A 17440-nucleotide genomic window follows, 5' to 3' on the forward strand; every position below is an offset into this window, starting at 1 on the left:
CCCCCTTGCACCCTCTCGAGACCCAGTGCCTGCACACGCAGAGGCTCAGGTGGTCCCAAACTGCAGTGAAAGCCTCTGTGACTTTGTTGGTTTTGGCAAAGATAAATTACATTTATTTCACAGGGATGGAGAAGGAGGGGGAAGGGAGAGGTGGCCAAAGCCCCGGTGGGCGGGATGGGTAGGAGGCAGATCTCATGCAGGCGACACCGAGGACACAGATGAGACCTCCGTTTTGGAGGCGCTGGAGAGTTCAGAGCCATCGTCAACCTTCTTCCCAAAAAGCTGCAAGATGCAGTTTCGAAACTGGAAGGACAGAAAGTGTTATTGAGCAGAGCAGGAAAGGGTGGAGCCCTGTGCTGAACGTACGTGCCCGAGCCTTCCGTTCACCCATTCCAAACGCCATGGGGGATGGAGGAAGGCTTGGGTTATTTCTCCCTCACATGCCGGGATGTCATCCGACTTAGCAGTTGATGGTGACTACACTGGGTTGAAGTGTGTTCCCCAAAAGATGTGTTCAGGTTAAGACGAGGTCACACTGGAGCCGGGTGGGCCCTAATCCAGTGACTGGTGTCCTCATAAGAAAAGGAATGCTTAGACACGGACACGCAGACAGAGGGAAGATGGCCACGTGAAGATGAAGGCAGAGACTGGGGCGACACACCTTGGAGTCAAGGAGTGCCAAGGACTGCCGGCAGCCCTGCAGCTGCTTCTCCCTCTCGGCCTCCATGGGAAATCTTTCCATTTGCCAACACCCTGATTTCAGACTCATGATTTCCAGAACCGTGAGAGAATCCATTTCTGTGGTTTGAAGCCACCGAGTTTGTGGTAGTTTGTGACAGCAGCCCCAGGACAGTCATCCACAGTGACAGCTAAGGGGCAGTGGTGACCTGTCCCCAGACTGTCTGGTGAGCGGCTCAGAGAAATGTTAATGAAAAGGCATGTGGTTGTCATGTTTTTTCCAGTCCATGAATCTGGGGCAAGGTGAGGCCTAGGTAATGACAATCTAGCCCCTACCTCATCTCTCCAGGCAAGCGTCTCCCGGTACCAGGAGGGGGTCTGTCTTTGCTGCTTCACCCCAAAGAGATCTGGGCCATATGAATGTCTCAAATCATGTCCTGTGTCATCACTGAAGTAACCGCAATGCTTTGAGGACCCAGACCAAAGGCATTTTCTAATTATTTCAGGCCTACTCTTGACGAGTTCTACCTCCCTCTATCATCAAAACTCTCAAAATTAAAAAAATATAATGGTTGAAATTAATAACATAAGACATGGGATGAACAGCAGAATCAGCTCAGCTGAAGAACTGGGAGATAGGGTTGAGGAATCCGTCCAGCAGCTGCTGCTTGAGCACCCGCTGTGTGCCAGACTCTGTCCTGAGCATAATTTCCTGTCTTCTTGGAACTGCGTTCCAGAAAATTCTCTCAGAATGTGGCAGGACAGGATAATTATGTGGAAAGGGTGAAAGCAAAGTTGGGGGCCTGGTGGGGTCCAGAAGTGCCAACATTTGTCTAGGAGGGGGAGTTCTGGAAGGGAGAATGGAAATAATCCAGTAAAGACAGTACTTGGCAAGATAGTTTAGGATCCCAGAAACCTAGAAAAGATCCTCATGAAAGTCAGGAAACGGGGTTCAGGGATAGAACTACACTCTGGGCATCAGTGTGCTACAGCGAGTTCCCGGAAATCCACTGCAGGCCTGGTCCTACTTACTGTTTAAAAGTTACCAGAGAGAATGAACCCTTAATGAACTCTGCAGACTTGGCTTGTGTGAGTCAAAGCCGAGCCAAAGGGGCTGGAGCCGTTGAGTGGCTCTAAGATGGAGGAGCAAGGAAGAGCCGAGTGGAAGGGATGGACTGGGCCTGGTGAAATGGGAGGCCCCTGCGTACCTTTCTGGCCACCATCGAGTCACATCACAGCTGCGCTTTAATGAAGCTTGTAACCTACAGGAGGTAGGGGGATTTAGGTGTGTGAGCAGCTTGCTGCTGAGGCCCAATATGTCAGCTAAGGAGGCTGCCTCTGGGCAGGACCACAGCACTTCCCCACTGAACTAACCCACGAACTCGTGAAAGCTCTTGAACTCTTGGTCAGTGTAGCCAAGAAGGGCCGACATTTGCTCTTATAGGAAGACAAATTCCAGAGGTTATGCTTTGAAAATGGAGAGATGAGGGTTGAGAAGGGTTGAGTCTGAACAGAAGAGGGGCACATGTAGGGTGGATATACCTAGGGCTCACCAACTCCTAGAGCGTCTGAACGCCAGGGGAGCCCCTGAAGCTCGGCAGCCATAGTTCTAGGGCCACCGGAAAGGAAGAGCACACGGCACACAGACGCTTTGGGAAATGCCATCCTTGGGCTGAGACTATAAAGGATTCCAGAGGGCGCACCTAAGCCTTCTGCTAAGGGCCAGCTGGAGCTCTGACTGGGGCTGGGTCACATGCTGAGCCTTTCCCGGTCATTTCCCTGGGGGGTCCCCCAGATGCTCCGTGGGCTTCTCATCAGAGACATGATTCCAGGTGGGGCCATCACTCTGTCCTTCTAGGCCACACAGTATTTTGAGCGGGATCTGCTGATGGCGTTGCTTACCTGCCGGTTCATAAAGACATAGATAATGGGGTTGTAGATAGTGGCACTTTTGGCAAAGTAGGCTGGCAAGGCAGCCATCAGAGGGTGGAAGGCGTAGCCAGGGTTGGCAGCAGCAAAGCATGCGAAGAAGGTGTAGGGTCCCCAGCAGACGCAGTATGCGAAGATCATCACCATCACCATGCGCGTCACTTCCTTCTCTGCCTTCTGGGTGGATTCAGACTCTTTCTGCTGCTTTGCCACCTGAGGGAGACAGGGACAGTGAGTCGGGGGTTGGGGGGCAGCAAGAGGCAGGTGCCCCAGGCATAGGGAGATGTGGGAAGGAGGAGAGGAGCCCAGCAGCCAGCTTCCAGCCCTGAGTCGTGCATAGCCAGTCCCAGGCAGACATGGCGGCCTCAGGCTGGCCCTGGGGGAGTTATAGAATTGGAGGTGGCACGTAGCTAGGCCTGGCCTAAGAGGACCTCAGAGCTGGATCTAACAAGCTCCTTTGCTTCACCTGATTCCTTAACAGACTGTCCTGTCCTGCGCTCAGGCCTGAGCATGGAGGCCGGACCTGATCACTGGGCGTGGAGAATGAAGGAGCTAACAAGATGGAGATGGCGGGGGAGGCGAAAGCTGTGGCTGGCGGGGTGCCCAATAGGAGTTTCAGAGCAATGCATACACATCCCTCAGGCTTCCTAGGCCAGGTTGGCCACTCTGTGGGCTAAATCCTGCCCTGGACTCATTGTGGCTGAGGGCAGCTGTGGTGGGGTGACTCCTTCATGCCTGGGAGGAAGGAGACGAATGACCTCCAGGCAGAGGCACTGTGGGGGAGGCCACAAAGGCCAGCAACCAGCTGCCAGGGATGAGGGACTGATGGTAGGCAGATGAGTGGGGATGAGAGAGGGACTGTGAGGGCTGGAATGCGGGGACGGCCAAGATAACAGGGCTAAGGTCACATTCTGGAGCTGGGGCTCCACCATCCCAGACTAATACAGCCCAAGCTATGGTTGGGTACGTGTGGGAGCCTTCAGCCCAAGGTGGTGGGGTGAGGGGGCCTTTCACAGGCTCACAGACTCCTCTAGGGAGAGCTCAGCAGGCGTGCCCATCCAATTGTGGGCACAGGTAGCTTCATATAGGAAAGCCACCACCCTGAAAGGGCTCCCACTGCTAACAGAAAGAACCAGCCTTGCTCTCCTCGCTTGCCTGATGTCCCGCAGGGGCTCCCAGTGGTAACCTAGTCTAGGGGTAGGGGGTGATGGCTGTGGACAGGATCAGCTTCCCAAGGCAGAGGGCCAGACATGGAGGGTGGAGAGTGGGTCAGGGGTCAAATGGCACACTTGGGTCCACTCCTTGGTCTGCCCCACAGCCTATGAAAGGGACAAGGGTACTCCGGTGGCAGCCTCATAAAAACATGCCTTGATTTGCAGGTGTCATTTGCTGATGTGGCTGCTCCACTCTACTCTGTGGGAAAGGCAGCCTTTCCACCCCGGGGAGAACTGTCCGGGGTCGGGGAAAGGCACACCTCTGTTCCCTTAGCGGACTCCTCCAGGGAGGGAGTGGCAGTGCTTTCCTGTCTCACAGACCTGAGGACAACAGGGCTGGGGCTGAACCTGCAGGCAGTGGTACAGCCCCAAAGGAATCGCCCGATTCTCATTGCTGAATCTTAATATTTTCTTATAGGGGTAGAATCCTCTTCTCTAATGATTTTTGAAAAAAATAGTTTAGGAGTCTCAGTGGACTGATTTGGGAGCAGAGAAACTTAGGGGCAGGAGGGGGGTGAGGCCAGGAGGAATCGGGGGGCTTACCGCTCGGATGGCCAGCCACACTTGGAGGTAGCAGAGCACGATGATAGCCAGTGGAATGATGCAGCAGGTGACCATGAGGACAATCATGTAAGACTGCACCCCGGGGTACGAGCTGCCACTGAACACATCTGGGCCGCATGAAGTCTTCAGGCCGTGGGGCCAGTACCTGGAGAAAAGGGCCAGCAGCCAGTCCTGAGACAGGGTGGGATTCCCAATCCAGGCATGGTGCAGAGTCGGGTGGGTTTTTTTTTCTTTTTTCTTTTTTTTTTGAGACGGAGTCTCACTCTGTCACTCAGGCTGGAGTGCAGTGGCGTGATCTCGGCTCATTGCAAGCTCCGCCTCCTGGGTTCATGCGTTTCTCCTGCCTCAGCCTCCCGAGTAGCTGGGACTACAGGCACCCTCCACCACGCCTGGTTAATTTTTTTGTATTTTTGTAGAGATGGGGTTTCACCGTGTTAGCCTGGATGGTCTTAATCTCCTGACCTCGTGATCCGCCCACCTCCACCCCCCAAAGTGCTTGGATTACAGGCCTGAGCTGCCGTGCCCAGCCTGTTTTTTTAAATTGAGGTGAAATTCACTTTGCATGAAATTACCCGATTTGAAGTGGTCAGTTCTGTCGCAGTCAGCACCTCTGCTTCCAGAACATTTGCATCAACCCAAACGAAACCATTGGGTAGGATTTTGGTAAATCCTTGTCCATTTTTAGATGTCATGCCTTTCCTGTTTTTAAAATTCTGGTAAAATATACATAACATAAAATGTACCATTATAGGCCAGGCACAATGGCTCACGCCTATAATCCCAGCATATTGGGAGGCAGAGGTAGGAGGATTGCTTGAGCCCAGGAGTTCAAGACTAGCCTGGAACACGCAGTGAGATCTTGTCTCTACAAAAAATTAAAAAATTAGCCGGGTAAAGTGGTGCACCTGTAGTCCCAGCTCATCAGGAGGCTGAGGTGGGAGAATCACTTGAGCCCAGGAGGTCGAGGGTGCAGTGAGCCATAATTACACCACTGCACTGTGCCAGCCTGGGTGACAGAGTGAGACCCTGTCTAAAAAAAAAGTACCATTATGACCTTTGGTACATTCACGATGCTGTGCAAACATCTCCACTATCTGCTTCCAGGACATTTTCATCTACCCAATCACTCCCCCTTTTTACAAACGGAGTGTGAGGTTCCATCTTGCCCTGACCTTCTGAGAACACCCGTGAAGAGCTGAGTCTTTTATCTGAGGTCAGCTAGGCCATGACTGAAATAAAAGGCCCTGCTCACTGGGTGGCCTGAAGGATTAAATGAGATAACCCGCAGGAGAGCCTCCACCAGGGTCAGCTCGCCACACATGTTTGATAACAGGCAACTGTGTGGGGCATGGCGGCATGAGGAGGGTGGGAGACAGAGACAGGCTTTCACAAGGTTTGTTTCCCAGAATGATGGAACGTTCCCAAAAAAAGAACATTCCCTCTCCAAACACCACGAGAACTTATTCACGAGCTTGTTGATAAAACAGTGAAATGCTGTCCATCCAGTCCCTCCCAATCAAACATTTGAGCCACTTGCTTGGCCTGGCCAAGACATGTGCTCTGCAGGCCCAGGTGGATCTATGACCCAAGCAGCCTCTGAAAGGTGGGGGGCGGGGTGGGGCAGCATGTGCAAGAGACCTGGAATGCAAACACACTGTCTGTTCACTGACAGCTGTGTTGATGGCCCGAGCTCCGTGTGCTCCTGTGACCCGATCGTGCTTGGGACAAATATGTTTCCAGAGGTTCGGGGACCACAGATCCATTTCTATGTTGCAGCCACATTCATACATTGATAGGCGTTGCATGCTCAGAGGTGCCCAGAGAAAGGAAGTGATTTGCCTTAAGGTCACAGAGTCTGACCCTGCCGACTCCATCTTGCGCCCTTGCACCCTTACCTGCTCCAACCAAAGATGGGCGGGGCCGTCCACACAGCAGACCAGATCCAGGAGAAGGCAATTCCCACGATGGCGAGCTTGGCATCAAATCTCACGTTGCCGAAGGGCTTGCAGACCACCAGCCACCTCTCCCATGAAATGATGGCCAGGGACCAGAGACCTGTGATCCCTAAAGGGAGAGCAGACAGATGAGGGCTTTGTGCCGAAGCAAAGGTGGAACAGCCTTCAATGTCACTGCTCCCTTCCCCGACCAGCCGAAAGCTTTCAAAATCAGGAGGTGTCCTCCCACCCAGCTGTAAAACCTAAGTCTCCAAAGAGTGTTTTCAGGTCCAGGGTGAGCAGGCCTCTGGGTCAGCTTGTTTCTCTAACTCCTGCTTTCCACTTCCTTCCCCATCTCATTCAGCCTCTCCTCCCACCTTGCTTCCCCACTGACCCCAGCGCCTTACTCTCTGCTCCTCTGTTCTCCTCCTCTCCTCCCCCTTTCTTTCTTTTCCTCTTAAACCTCTGTTGCTCTCCCTCTGGAGCAGGAGCTTAGAGCTCCCAGTTTGGCCAGCGGGTTTCTTGCCAACCCAGTCTTAGAATCTCGAATCTGGGAACAGAACTCAGGGAGCTCTGTCCTCAACCTCCACACATCCAGCACCAAAAGGGAAGCCAGAGCCACAGACACAGTGGCCAGTGCCTGTTCACCCACAGGAGCCCTGTTACCACTTCTCGCCCTCTTGGCCACCAGCCCTTCCTCTAATGACAGAACTCTTGATGGCCACGTCCAGAGCAGCATAGCCACACTGAGCTGTTGTTGTCCGAGCCAAGAGCAAGGAATCAGGCCCTGTGTAGAACCCTGCGTTCCTCCTTCCGGTACACACCCATGTTCCTTTAGGCGTTTGTAAAGGCCTTAGATTCTCCCCGGCTCCCTCTCTGCAGTAGGTGGAGACAGTTTCCCACTGTCCTGCTTAGACCCCAAACGTCTGCACACAGAATTCAGAGCTCCACGGACTGAGGTGGAAAAAACGACATCTTTCTCTCCATCAACCTCGAACAGACACTGGACATTTCCTTCCATTATGAACGTGGCAGTATTAGCAGTACCTGTGACTCGGTCAGCGAGAGAGGTCACAGATGTTTTTCTGTCAATTCATAGAGGTGGCAGACAGTTCGAACATCACTTATGTTCATCACTACTCTGAAATAACAGTGGTTGTCAGGCGGGATCCTGTTATTTAATACTTTAGTACTGAGTGGTGTCACTAATACGTTTAATACATGCTTTTATTTTTATTTACTTTTTGAGACAGAATCTCACTCTGTTGCCCAGGCTGAGTGCAGTGCTGCCATCACAGCTCACTGAAGTCTTGACCTCCAGAGCTCAAGTGATCCTCCCACCTCAGCCTCCTGAGTAGTCCTGGGACTACTGGTGTGCCACCACGCCCAGCTGTTTTTATTTGTTGTAGAGAAGAGGTCTCACTATGTTGCCCAGGATGGTCTCAAACTCCTGGAGGCAAGCAGTCCTCCTACCTCAGCCTCCCAAAGTGCTGGGATTACAGGCATGAGCCTGGCCAATAAATGCTTTTAACGAAAGACTGTGCTACTGATGAATGTTTAATACTTCGATAACTGTTTTTCAATATAATTTGCTGCCTTTGTAATCCTAGGGGTCTCATTTTATGCGTTTGCAAAAATTCCTCTGAGATGGGGTCCATAGGCTTCCCAGATGGCCAAGGTCATCCGTGGACCAAAACTGGTGGGGAAGTGCTGGCTGCTTGGCACCTGACTGACCCAGGAACAGACCATGAGCAGAGGCAAGGGTGAGCGGGAGACCTTGGCAGAAACAGAGACAGACGTGGGCGGAGATGCAGGGGGCACTCAGGAAGGGTCGTGTGACCACCGAGGCCATGCCTGCTGCAGAGAGCACTCAGATCTGGGGATGGACTTTCTCTGCCTGACCTTCCCTTGGCTTCCCTTCTAGACTGTCAGGGTAGTGCCAGGACTTGGACAAACGCCCTCTCTGGTCTGGGCCATTGTGGGTACAATTCAAGGCAGTTAACAGGGAGTGGGGAGGCTGCTAAGAGAGACGAGGGGAGGCAAGAGCAGGAGCTGCTCCTGTTGGATGTGGGGTCTCCTCCTCCTGAAATAAAGTTCCAGCTGCTAGGTGTGACCTCTGAGGCCTCCAAGACCTGGGCCTGGCCACCTTGTGTCTGGCAGCCACGGCTGCTTGGTGGCACTCTGCCCACTGGAACCACCAACTGCTCCCACCTGCTCCTCCACCACCTGCCCCAGGCCCCTTCTTATCTGAGAGGACTGATGACAGTACTGTGTGGTCGCCGTCTGGGTGTAGGGCCCCCTCCTTAGCACAGAGCCTGGCACACTGGTACCTCTAGGCCACTGTCTGCTGACCTGAGCGGAATCGTGGCCCACAGATATATTAGTGATGGGGATGGGGAGAGGATCTGGGAATTGTGTCTCCTCCAGGAAAAGCAGATGCCGGTGAGCTGAAATGGCAGGCATCCCTAATTGCAGGGAAGTTCTGTCCAGAGTGCCCAGAGTCCCCACTCCCCTACTGTTCTGGAGTTGTCTAGCTCTGTATCTGTCTCCTCCCACACCAACCCCATAGCTCCGAAATGGCTGTTCCCGGGCAGAGCCTGACTCAAGAGTAGGAACTCAGGGTATATTGGACTGAAGGGAGCTGAATTTAATGTGACTGTCCAGATAGAAACCTCCAGAACCCTTCATTATATGGATGTGAGGCACAGATGTGGAGGGAGATAGACCCACAGGAGAAGCTGGGCCCAGCTCATCATGAGGTGGTCGGAGGCGCTTGCAGAGTGAATGAATGTTTTCTGCTGAGCTTGGGCCCCGACTGGCTTACCACACAGGGAGACGGTGAAGCCTTCCAGGACACACATAGGGTGGCCCAGCACGAAGTAGCCAGAGACCTGGTTCACAACACTGATAGTGCTGGCAATGACGGTCTCTGCTAGGTCAGCAACTGCCAGGTTCACCAGGATCCAGTTCAGCGGGTGGCGCAGCTTCTTGAACTTCATGGTGGCAGCCAGCACAAGCCCATTTGTGAAGACGGATGCGGTGACCACAAAGATCATCCAGACACTGGTGAGGTGGTACACCCATCTGGGAGCGATGTGGTAGTTGGGGCCTTCAAAGGGGCCTGGGGGCAGGAGGCAGAGGAGAGAGAGGAGCTGGGCGGCAGCCCCGCCTGTCTATACCAATGCCGATCTCACCTCTCCCTGCCCCATCAAGGCCTCCCCTCCCCCTCCCGCCCTCCTGCCTCTGCAATTGGCTCTTTCCCTCCAGCTTTGCCCATCCTCAGACCGACAGCCTCCCCTCCATCCTGTCGCTCAAGCCAGAGACCATCGCCTGCTGGTCACCGGCACTGGCACCTTGAACTTAACGGAACTCCTCATCATCTCCCCAAACTGATTCCCTGCTCGCAGTGTGCAGTCACCCCGCTTCCCTGCTCCCCTCTTCCCTTCGCCTCAGCTCTACCTCCTACCTCCCAGAGTCCTCTGCCCTTCCATAGACAGATGCTTTCCTCGTGTAAAGCCAAGCTCAGATGCATTTGCCTTCCAGAAGCCTTTCCAGATTCCCCAACTAGTGGTAACTCACCCCCTTGAGGGGAAGACCACTACCCACCTCTGTCACCTTCTGTCACATATAGGAGTTACTGTTCATGATGATCTGAATGTGCGTGTCCCCCATAAATTCCTGTGTTGAAATCCCAACCCCCAAGGTGATGGTATTAGGAGGTGGGGCCTTTGGCAGGTCATTCAGTTCATGTGTGCAGAGCGAGTGGGGCCCTCATGAATGGGATTAGTGCCCTTATAAAAGAGGCCCTAGAAGCTGGGCATGGTGGCTCACGCCTGTAACCCCAGCCACTCAGCAGGTCAACGTGGGAGGATCACTTGAGCCTTTGGGAACAGTTCAAATTAGCTGGGAATGGTGGCTCATGCCTGTAATCTCAGCACTTTGGGAAGCTGAGGGGGGAGTGTCTCTTGAGCCCAGGAGTTCAAATCCAACCGGGGCAACATGGCAACACCTCATGTAAAAAAAATATTTTTTTTAATTAAAACTTTTTAATTTTTTAAAAGAGTCCCTAGAGCGCTTTCTAGCTCTCTTTTTACCCTGTGAGGATACAACAAATTGTTGGCAATCTGCGGCCAGGAAGAGGTTCCTCGCCAGAGCCCACCACGCTGGCACCCTGACTTCCAGCCTCCAGAGCTGTGAGAAATAAATTTGTCATTTAAAAGCCACCCAATCTATGGTAATTTCTCTTTTATTCTTTTCTTTTTTTTTTTTTTTTGGTTTTGTTTTTTGTTTTATGAGACAGAGTCTTGCTCTGTCGCCCAGGCTCGAGTGCAGTGGTGTGATCTTGGTTCACTGCAACCTCTGTCTCCCGGGTTCAAGTGATTCTCCTGCCTCAGGCCCTCAGGTATCTGGGACTACCAGGTGCGCATTACCGCAATGGCTAATTTTTTTATTTCTGTAGAGATGGGGTCTGGCTATGTTGCCTAGGCTGGTCTCGAACTCCTGACTTCAAGTGACCCGCCCACCTCGGCCTCCCAAGTAGCTGGGACTACAAATGCATTACTTCTCCTTTTTATTTGTAGGAGTTTGCTAGGGCTCTACACCTTTTTTGTTGGAAGGACCTTTGTTGTAACATTGTTTTTGGCAGATTACTTGAAGGGATTGCAAGCCACAGACCTGCTGCCATATAAGGCCTCATGGAGAGTCCCAAGATTTATCAAGAGATTCTTTAGTTGTGTGTTAGAAAAGTCCAACTCAAGCTAGCTTAAGAAAAATGGGGATTTCCTGGCTCTGGCCAGGAGAGACAGATAAATCTCACCCCTAGCACAGCTGGATCCCACAAGGCCCCTGCTGCCCTCTGTGCATGGGCCCCATTTGTTCCTAACACAAGGAGCTTCTAGAAACCCACTGACAATGTCTGCAATTCTGATACCTGGCACTGGCTCCCCAGGAACCCTCAGTATGAGCAGTAGGGACAGACCATTGACAATTGAAGGCCTTCGTGGTGTCAGTCTCCATGCAGAAGGAAGCAGAGGGGAGCAATGGGGTTGCTGATGGACCTAAGAACAGAGAACCCCCAAACTGTCGGCAGCTCTTCCCTGGGAAGTACTTCGGGTGAACTGGGGAAGAGCAGCTGAGACTGGGAGGGTTTGGGACACTCTGGCCTGTAGGCAAGTGCAAGGGGCTGGAGCAATCTAGGTGCTGTGACCTCTCAAAACAAGGCAGCCAGTTCTCTTCCCTGGCAACCCTTGCGGTCCAAATTGGGCAGTGCAGGGACAAGGGGGCAAAGGAGAGAACAGGTCCCAGCAGCAGTGGGGGAGGGGACAGGAGCTGCCACCAGTGCAACTAGAGCTGGTGTAATGGCCTGCCTCGCCCTTGTGAAAGTTCTGGAACTGATTTCGTGAAGCAACGAGCAAGAGAATCAAAGTCAACTCCCAGGCAAAGTGATTCGAAGAAATACAGGGAGAGAGGGAAGGCAGCAGCAGGGGGAGAAGGGGATGCAGTGGCGCAGAGAAGCCAGACTTCTTCAAGTACACCTTCTTTTCTAGATTTTAATTTGAAACATTTAACTGTTTTATTACATAATTATAAAACAAAATTTAAGTGGCTGGGGTCGGTGGCTCACATCTGTAATCCCAGCACTTTGGGAAGCTGAGGTGGGCGGATGACTTGAGGTCAGCAGTTTGAGACCAGCCTGGCCAACATGGTAAAACCCTGTCTCTACTGAAAATAAAAAAATTAGCTGGACATGGTGGCGGGCACCTGTAGTCCCAGCTCCTTGGGAGGCTGAGGCAGGAGAATCGCTTGAACCCAGGAGGCGGAGGTTGCAGTGAGCTGACATCACGCCACTGCACTCCAGCCTGGGCGACAGAGTGAGAGTGTCTTGAAAAAATAAAATAAAATAAAATAAAAATTTAAATTGAAAGACCAATCTCTGAAAATCAGCAACAAAAGAAATGAAACGAAATGCATATCCACTGAGTGGCATATCACTTAGAGAGGGACTGTTCTAAGGGACTTGAAACACACTGGTTTACTACACTACCTAGTGGCATATACCCTCAGGGGAAGAAGACCTGTGAAGATGTGAAAGTTTTGGTCACCAATGGGTGAAGACAGGGTAAGGTGTCCAAATGCCATCATTTTCCATCCGCACTGCAGTGGTTTAATTGGTACGGGCGTTGAGTTCACTAGCTGCCAACACCCCTGAAAAGAGACGCTCTCCTTGCCAAAAACACACCAACAAATCCAACCTGCCTCTGGTCAGACCCTCAGATCAACTACCAATTTACAGAAAAATCATAATGAACAACGTCAGAGGAGCCTGTCAGGCTACGTCATGAACGACTTGCTTTCTTCCAGAAATAAATTGCAGGGAGATAGAGCGGGAACCTCTAGATTCAAAGATAGTCAAAAGGCTTATCAATCAATCTGAATGTGTGGACCTCAACTGAGCCCTGGTTCAAGCAAACTGAAAATACGTATGACATTTTTTGAACATTATTAGGTATTTGAAGCTATTCAGGAAATATTGTTACACTCGTCAGTGTGATGATGACTTGTGGTTATGTATTGAGAAGATCCCTTTTCTCCTAGAGTAACATAGTAAAGATTTACAGAGGGAAGGGTGTGAGGTCTTGGATTTGCTTCCAAGAATCAGGAAGAAAGGGTAGTCGAGGGGTTACAGATGAAATGAGATGAAACTGTGGAAGTTGAGTGATGGGTACCGGGGTTCATTACACTCTATTACACTCTTCCTTCTACTTTAGTAGATGCTTAAAGTTTTGTGGGAAAAAAAACAATAAAAAACAAAAAACAAAAAACCCACCCGGACATTTGAAAAGAGTGCATTGAAGCATCATGCATTGATGAAGTCTGGGGGCATCTAGGAAGAGACTGTTGCATTGCCACCAAGGAAATTCTGGGCACAGTCATGTTGAGGTCAACTGCAAGATCCTCAGCCGGTTTGGTCTGTGTACTCTGTCACTAATTGGCACTCGGTCCTGGCCACCCCACAGTGGGATATTTATTGGCAACCAAGGAGCTGGCGTGGTTTCTGGAAACCACAGCCCCATAGCCTGCATGATATTCTCTTTTTTGAGACGGAGTCTCGCTCTGTCACCAGGTTGGAGTGCAGTGGCACGATCTTGGCTCACCACAACCTCCGCCTCCCGGGTTCAACGATTCTCCTGCCTCAGCTTCCCGAGCAGCTGAGACTACAGGCGTGTGCCACGAAGCCCAGCTAATTTTTGTAATTTTAGTAGAGACGGGGTTTCACTATGTTGGCCAGGATGGTCTCCATCTCTTGACCTCAAGAGCTGCCCGCCTGGGCCTCTCAAAGTGCTGGGATTACAGGCATGAGCCACCACGCCCTGCCTTCACGATGTTCTTGAAGGCACCAAAGGAATTTGGTTTGGAAGAGGGGCCAGGGGAGAGGGCCAGGAGTAGGGAGGTCACTGGCGTCCTCAGCTTCTTTGAGGGCCTGCGTGCAGCTTTTGGATTGGGCAACTGCCAATGGCAGAACTCAGGCTGCCCTGATGAGAACTTTCAGCTTTCTATTGTGCCTGAGCCCTCTCTCCCAGGACTGCTCCAAAGGGAAAGGTGGCCCTGGGCGCCAATCTAGCCTCTTCCCCCAGAGGTGTGCAGCCAAAAGCTGTGTGGCCCCATCACAGAGTTCAACAAAATGACTGCTACAATCTCTGCCGACCCTGAAGTTCTAGAAGTTTCTTGCCCTCTGCTGCTGTCTTCCCCACCCTCCCGCCTCCCTTGAGTGTGTCAGTATGTTGCCTCCTTTTGGCTTCAAGTGTAAAGACAGACCCGACTCTTCCCCAGGAAGCTGAGGGACTCCGTGGAAAGAGAGGTTACTTGCTAGCAGTGAACACACTCATCTACGGGCCAGAAAGAAACAGCACATAAATTCTTCCCCAGCCATGGATTCTCAAAGAGGCTGGGAAGCCTGTGTGGCTTGCGAATGCATATTCGATATTATGGTGTCCTTCTAGATTCGGAGAGGACCCCTGGATTCATGTCGTCTGAAAAGCTATGGGAGAAAGCCTCTGCTGGTGGGGATGTGCAGAAGAGAGATTCCCTTGGGCGGGGCAGGTGGGTGGTCGGTGGCCCCCAGTGCAGCCACCCAGCCTCCACGGGCCTGCTGGCTCACCTCTGGTGGAGTTGCTGTTGGTGTAGGTGAAGATGCTGGACTGGGTGCTGTCCTCATAGCTGTCCTGCGGATGGCGGCCTGCGAGCCTTTGGAGGCTCCACTGCTGGGCCATGGCTATGGAAAGCCCTGTCCCCGACGGCAGCCAGCCCTGGCGCATCACCTGAGGGTCACGGCGCTTTATACTGGCCTGTGGGATCAGCCCGGGCCTCTTCACCTTAAAAGCTCCCAAACCCTACACTACCTGATCTCTTAATTGGGCCTGGGACTTAGACCTCCTCCTCCCACCTCTTGCTCCCCTGCTCCTGAGGCGAGCCCGCAAGGGCGGCTCAGAGGGATTTGCTGGGAACCAAACTCAGACGCCCCACCCATCCCCGCCAGGCAGGTGGAGGTGACTGTGGGAGCCTCTGTGGGCCTCTCTGTGTTTATGTGTCCTCTGTTCCCTTCTACTGTCTTGTGCCCGCCTTTGGGGCAGGTAGACTCAAGGGTCAGGTTTTGCAGACTGGGGGGTGGGTGGTGAAGCTGCCCAGAGCCTGAATCCTCCTTTCTCATGTGGTTCTCTTGAAAGCCCAGGGAGACTTTTTAGGGTCGAGGCCTGGAACCAGATCCTCCTTGTGAAGCTGGCCATCTCCGTGGGCCCAAACGGGCGAGATTTGTGCCAGTGGGGGCTCCTCCTCCGGGGTGGGGGGAGGGTGCAGGCTGACTGTGCGCATCCTGCTCTTGGCTTCCCTCCTCCCCCTTTCCCCCCATGAGCTGCAGGTCCTTCAGCCGTCAGGGTGCTCATGCAGTGCCCCCATCAGCCCAGGGCAGCACCTGCTCAGGTCTCCCTTGCCCTGAGTTCACAGGCTTGCCTTGGGCTTTACCAACCACAGGCCCCCTGTTGACAGAGTATTCAGACAGGCCGTGTCTGCTGTCCCTCTGTCACCATGCTTGGCAGGGGCACAGATGACCTGTTAGTGCCCAACTCCGTAGCCTTGCCTCAGTTTCCTACCAAGGGGCCCTGTCCTCTCCACAGCCCACCCATCCCAGCGCTCCCCACCGGGGGCACGTCCCCTTTCACAGCTTACACCAGCTCCCGGCTCAGCCCGGGAATCCAGGTCCCTCCAGTTACCTCCTTTTGGGTTTATTCCTTAAGCTCAGGAAAGCCAAGATGTGAGCTTGTGGCCTCCTGTCCCTGTTCTTGGAGCCACAATTCTCCAGCATTCCTGGCTCATACTTACACTCCTGGCAGCATGGCCTCTGCTGCAGGCACAGGGGAGCCCTGGCTGCCAAGCTGAAGCCCAGGGCTGCATGGAGCCCTAGCCTGGCTACCCATAGCAAGAATGGCTTTTAACATCTGTCACTGCCTGCCACGTGCTAGGTGCCAAGCTAGGGGCCCCATGTGGAAGAGAAGACGAGTCCTGACCACAGACTTGCCAGGGTCCATTCACAGCCTAGAAAGGTGGGCTTGATGCCCAGCAGCACTGGTGAGATTTTTCCCTGACTCCGTCACTTCTACGCCTGTGTACCCAAGAGACTTGAAAATGTGTATCCACACAAAAACCCATACATGAATACAAACAGAGCACTGTTCCCAACAGGCCACATGGTAGAAGCAACCTGGAAGTCCAGGAGCAGAGGAGTCGGTAATCAAAAAGTGGCCTGTCCGTACAATGGAGTATCATTTGGCCATAATGGGGAATGAAGGGCTGACCTACGCTACAACGTGGACAGACCTGAAAAACAGCACACTTGGTGAGTGAAGCCAGACACAAAAGGCCACAGAGTGCATGGCTCCATCTCTGTGAAATGCTTAGATAGGCCAATCCAGAGACACAGAAAGCAGAGGAACGGGTGTCAGGACAGCGGAGGGAGGGAAATGGAGGATCACTTCTTAATGGGTACAGGGAATGCTTTATGGGTGATAAAAATGTTCTAAAATTGGATTGTGATGGTGCAGCCACTGTGGAAAACAGTTTGGCAGCTCCTCCAAAAGTTAAACCTAGAATTCCCATAGGGCCCAGCAACCGCACTGCTGGGTATAGGCCCAGAGGAATGGAAAGCAGGGTCTGGAAGGGCCTCCCAAAGAGCTGGGATTACAGGAATGATTCACAACAGCTGAAACATGGAAGCAACCTGTGTCCATCAACAGACAATTGGGCTGGACATGGTGGCTTATGCCTGTAATCCCAGTTCTTTGGGAGGCCAAGGTGAGAGGATCACTTGAGCCCAGGAGTTTGAGACTAGCCTGGGCCACATAGTGAGACTCTGTCTCTACAAAAAATACAAAAATTAGCAGGGCACAGTGGCAGGCACCTGTAGTCGCAGCTACTTGGGAGGTGGAGAGGTGGGAGGATTGCTTGAGCCTGGAAGGTTGAGGCTGCGGTGAGCTGTGATGGCGCCAGGGCACTCCAGCCTGAGTGACAGAGCAAGACTCTGTCTCAAAGCAAACAAAGAAACAAACATCAATGGATGATTAGATAAACAAATTGTGGTCTATACAGACAATGGAATATGATTCACCCTTAAAAAGAAATGAAATTTGACACATGCTCAAACATGGATGACCGTTGAGGACATTGCTCAGTGAAATGAGCCAGTCACAGGAGGGCAAATACTGTAAAATTCCCACTTATACGAGGGGCCTAGAGTGGTCAACTCCATAGAGACGGACAGTGGAAGGGTGGGTGCCAGGGGCTGGGGGGTGGGGAGTTGGTGTTGAACGGGCCAGAGCTTCAGTTTGGGAAGATGAACGAGTTCTGTGGCTGGATGGTGGTGATGGCTGCACAGCACCGTGAATAGACCAAAACCACCAAGTGCCTTTCCTCCTCTTATTTGTTTTTAGAGCCCAACTCCTAAAGAGATCCCCCTGCAGAAAGACCTCCCTGATGCCTTGGCCTCGGGTCCCTGCTCTGAAGTCCCCTCTTGGACTGCATCCTGCCTCTGTGGCGGTGCTTCAGCTGGGACCCCTTGACTTTCTACTCTGG

The 17440-nt window shown here is 52.5% G+C and overlaps 1 protein-coding gene across 1 annotated transcript; it reads right to left on the reverse strand.

Moving 5' to 3' along the window:
• Positions 1-86: 86 nt before the first annotated feature.
• Positions 87-14630, reverse strand: LOC103232820 (long-wave-sensitive opsin 1). Its single transcript, XM_007993132.3, has 6 exons — positions 14478-14630; positions 9144-9440; positions 6281-6449; positions 4365-4530; positions 2581-2820; positions 87-303 (listed from the first exon to the last, which is right to left on the reverse strand). Exons 1-6 carry the CDS (start codon positions 14587-14589, stop codon positions 193-195), a joined length of 1095 nt encoding a protein of 364 aa, XP_007991323.3. The 5' UTR covers positions 14590-14630; the 3' UTR covers positions 87-192.
• Between the last annotated feature and the right edge of the window lie 2810 nt (positions 14631-17440).

This window comes from Chlorocebus sabaeus, chromosome X (genome assembly GCF_047675955.1).
Source record: "Chlorocebus sabaeus isolate Y175 chromosome X, mChlSab1.0.hap1, whole genome shotgun sequence".
In the NCBI taxonomy this organism is placed as follows: domain Eukaryota; kingdom Metazoa; phylum Chordata; class Mammalia; order Primates; family Cercopithecidae; genus Chlorocebus; species Chlorocebus sabaeus.